Source organism: Helianthus annuus, chromosome 15, assembly GCF_002127325.2.
Source record: "Helianthus annuus cultivar XRQ/B chromosome 15, HanXRQr2.0-SUNRISE, whole genome shotgun sequence".
Classification (NCBI taxonomy): Eukaryota; Viridiplantae; Streptophyta; class Magnoliopsida; order Asterales; family Asteraceae; genus Helianthus; species Helianthus annuus.
This window is the reverse complement of record NC_035447.2, coordinates 75,779,340-75,782,906: the sequence shown is the minus strand read 5'-3', so window position 1 is coordinate 75,782,906 and position 3,567 is coordinate 75,779,340. Positions and strand designations below refer to the sequence as shown.

At 34.0% G+C, this 3,567-nt stretch overlaps 1 protein-coding gene across 1 annotated transcript; it reads left to right on the top strand.

Moving 5' to 3' along the window:
- Positions 1 to 1,489: 1,489 nt before the first annotated feature.
- On the top strand, positions 1,490 to 3,100 carry LOC110890411 (homeobox-leucine zipper protein ATHB-40). The gene is made up of 3 exons (XM_022138019.2): positions 1,490 to 1,673; positions 1,774 to 2,081; positions 2,750 to 3,100. Exons 1-3 carry the CDS (start codon positions 1,586 to 1,588, stop codon positions 2,966 to 2,968), a joined length of 615 nt encoding a protein of 204 aa, XP_021993711.1. The 5' UTR covers positions 1,490 to 1,585; the 3' UTR covers positions 2,969 to 3,100.
- The last annotated feature ends 467 nt before the right edge of the window (positions 3,101 to 3,567 follow it).

Below are 3,567 nucleotides of genomic sequence, written 5' to 3'. Positions count from 1 at the left end.
CTTCGTGGGCTTTAGAAAAAAAAAACAAAAAAAAAACAACAAAAAACTCAAGTCATTTAAAAATTAAAAGCCAACTATAAACTTTTAATGTAATTTTAGTTTTAACTTCTTACTTTTAGTTTTGTTTGGCTTAGTATTATTTATAAATTAATTGCATACTGATATTCTCCTTTTTCGTGTGTACTTGACATGATTTAATTAGATATATTAGTTTAGTTTGTCATAAGTTCTTTTTCCTTTCAATTACATGTAGTCAATGTTGCAGAAATCGGCCTAGGCGACCCATTAATCGGCGTCTAGGTGCTAGGCGGTGAGTTACTGATTAATTTTTAGCTAATCGGTCCAATTAGGCGGATATGGTTAAAATCGGTCTTAGGCGGTCAAAATCGGACTAATCGGTCCATGTTTTACAGCCCATCAAACACAAAATTTGACCCATTTTTGAATCTGGCCCATTGTTTTACAGCCTAAATATTACTTATAAACCTATTTTAACATTTAATTTTAGGTATTTTAACATTTAACCCCCTCTATCTTTCACTAGTTTACATATGGTTTCTAAACTTTTAAATTAATTAATAAAAAGTATAAAGTTATCTCCTAAACTTGTAAATTTATTAATAAAAAGTATAAAGTTATCTCCTAAACTTGTAAATTTATTAATAAAAAGTATAAAGTTATCTATATATATAAAAAAATTTGTAAAATTATACTTAAAAAGTCTAATCCGATTAATCCCTATTAATCCCGATTAATCCCTAGGCGGTATCTCACCGTTCGACTAGCGCATAGCGCCTTCTACAACATTGTATGTAGTAACGCTTATTCGAAAAGCCACCTTTCTATAAACGGAAATCAAATATCAAGACTAAATCAAATTCATTAAATGCAAATGAAAGTAATAATAATAGAAGTCGAAAAAAAGATATATTATGGGAAGATAATAGTGACTTCGAAGTTAGGGGAACTCGAAGATTACAATTATCAATTGTTGTAAAAAAGTAACTAATGTACACTAGCAAATTACGAATATAAAAGTATTCTATTACGACACTCCGATAAAAATGTTCCTAGTTTGAGACACATTATTTACAGGTTGGCTAAACGTATCTCACCCCTTCGAAAAATGTAAATCAATGATGTTTTAATAAAATGGAAGAATCTTGGTGCTCTAACAATTTAAGGACGGGTAAGAAAAGTAAAATGAAAATATAATTATCATAACCTTCGTAAACTTGTCCATTCAACCTGATTACATCTGAGTTTTCAGTTTCGTCTCACCAACATAAACAAAGGTCGATACCAGAAGGTATTTTCAATTTGGTCACCTTAAAATAGACACACCCACGTCACATTTTGTAACCTTTGCATAGACCAAATGATTCAAAACCCATGGAGGGCAGAACCGTAAATATAATAAACTAACAAGGGCATTATGAGAATAATTGTTTTATAAATAAAGGCACACCCTTGCACATCCAAAGTAACAGCAGACTTCTTAGTCTTCACTCCACCTTTATAAATAAAGTCTCCCTTGATCTATCTACCCATCCTAAGACATATTCCACTTGTTTCACCAAACAACATGAAAACTCAAACTCAAGTTGATGATCAGTTGGTTCTACTCTCCCAGTACTATCCTGCGATATATGACCAGCTAATACCGGAACAAGGTTTGAACTTTTATAGATTATTAAAAGAAAGTTACACTAAGTGATTATGCATTTGTAAACTTTGATGTTAATTTGATTGTTAACTTGTAATAATGTTTAGTGGAAGTTGTGAAACCACGAAGAAGACGGAAGAAGACCAAATCGGAGAGCAGCACAGGGTTTAAAAAGAGGAAACTAAGTGATGAACAAGTGAGCCTTCTTGAGCAAAACTTTGGAGATGAACATAAACTGGAATCAGAAAGGAAAGATAAACTCGCGTCTGAACTTGGGCTTGACCCTCGCCAAGTTGCTGTGTGGTTCCAGAACAGGCGTGCTCGATGGAAGAATAAGAAGCTCGAACAGGAATACTCGAAGCTCAAGAACGATCACGATTCAACTGTTCTTGAAAAATGTCGCCTTGAAACTGAGGTAACCCTTTTTCTATGATGCAAATATCATCATGATAAAAAAAAAAACCTGGTTTGTGTTTAATTTGTTGTCACACACTCTTTGGTTTTGATCTATAGGGAATGTAAACAAGATTGTTTTAAGTATTGTTCGTACATTTTTTAAATTTTATATATGTAACTTTTTTATAATGTTCTGAAAAATAATAAAAAAGATAGATAATATAATGATGACAAGTGGCCAAAATAGTGTTAGAATTTTTTAGTTGGTTTCTCATTTACTGGTTTATAGAGTAGAATAACATGACAGTAATTATTTTCTACTACTTCTTTATGTACACTTAAGAAGACTTTTATCCACTTAAACCTAAAAATAAGCCTCCTTATTTTGGAAATTCATGGGACTCAAGGCTCGAGATAAAAAGTTACATCATGTAATTATAACATAACTAATATCCCATTGGCCAGGCAAAAGGTGTTAAAATCACAAGTGTGCCACCACATATAGTTTTAAAGGCTGTCCTACACTATAGTTTGTGGACACGCACATGTCTATAGCAGGTGGGACAGGTCGGGCAGGGTAACGGGTCAAAACATCTAACATTAAATATCTCCCCACGTGAACCTTCATCTTCCGTACTAATATATTTTTCACATTTTTCTAAGATCCCAATCGTGTAATTTTTACAGGTGTTAAAGCTTAAAGAACAATTATCTGAGGCTGAAAAGGAAATACACAGGCTGGCGGAGCGGTTGGATGGAACATCAAGCACGAGCCCGAGTTCATCCTTTTCTATGGAGGCCATGGAGCCACCATTTTTTGACGGATTTGGGATGGAAGGTTTGGAGAATGTATTTTGTGTGCAGGATAACAGCTATATACATGGATTCGATTGGCTCAACATCTAATTGTTAGGGAAGATGTAATTAAATAATTTTAGTATGAATTAATCTAGGATTGTAGATAGTAACTATCTAATGTACATCTTTAATTATCTGCGGTTTCTAGTTAATGTTCACTGTGTTTTATTGACTAGCAAATGTTGTGTCATGACTAGTAGTTTGTCATAAACGTTCTCTTCTGGCAGAGTTCTAGTGGGCTCCATGTGAGAGAGTAATTTATTTATTTGTTAAAGAATCGAACAAAAATTGTAACCATGCTGAAAAAGCTGAGGGCAATGTGGTCATTTGATTGTTAGAAGATGCATGCAAATCCATGCATATTGAATGGTCATTTTGTACGTGTATGACCACAAGATGTTCCAATATGGTTCACAATTGTACCCCAATGGAATGGAATGGAAAGTGTACCAAACTAATGAGAGCCCTACAAAAGACTATCTACTGTCAACAAATAGAATTATTGTATGAAAACAGTTTAGACTATCCCCACTGGGAGGGTCCGAGTCCGAGGGCGCCCCTGCCCTTCCACATCCGCATGTCACGCATTGACATGTGCGAACCATTTTTCTTCTTCTCCCTCCTTTTAACGAGCATCACTTTCTATT

Bases quoted from the DNA above. Each gene is read 5' to 3' on its own strand.
- LOC110890411 (XM_022138019.2), top strand. From the start codon at position 1,586: ATGAAAACTCAAACTCAAGTTGATGATCAGTTGGTTCTACTCTCCCAG. The intron at 1,674-1,773 runs GTTTGAACTTTT...AATAATGTTTAG, and splicing joins CCAGCTAATACCGGAACAAG to TGGAAGTTGTGAAACCACGA. The intron at 2,082-2,749 runs GTAACCCTTTTT...TAATTTTTACAG, and splicing joins AATGTCGCCTTGAAACTGAG to GTGTTAAAGCTTAAAGAACA.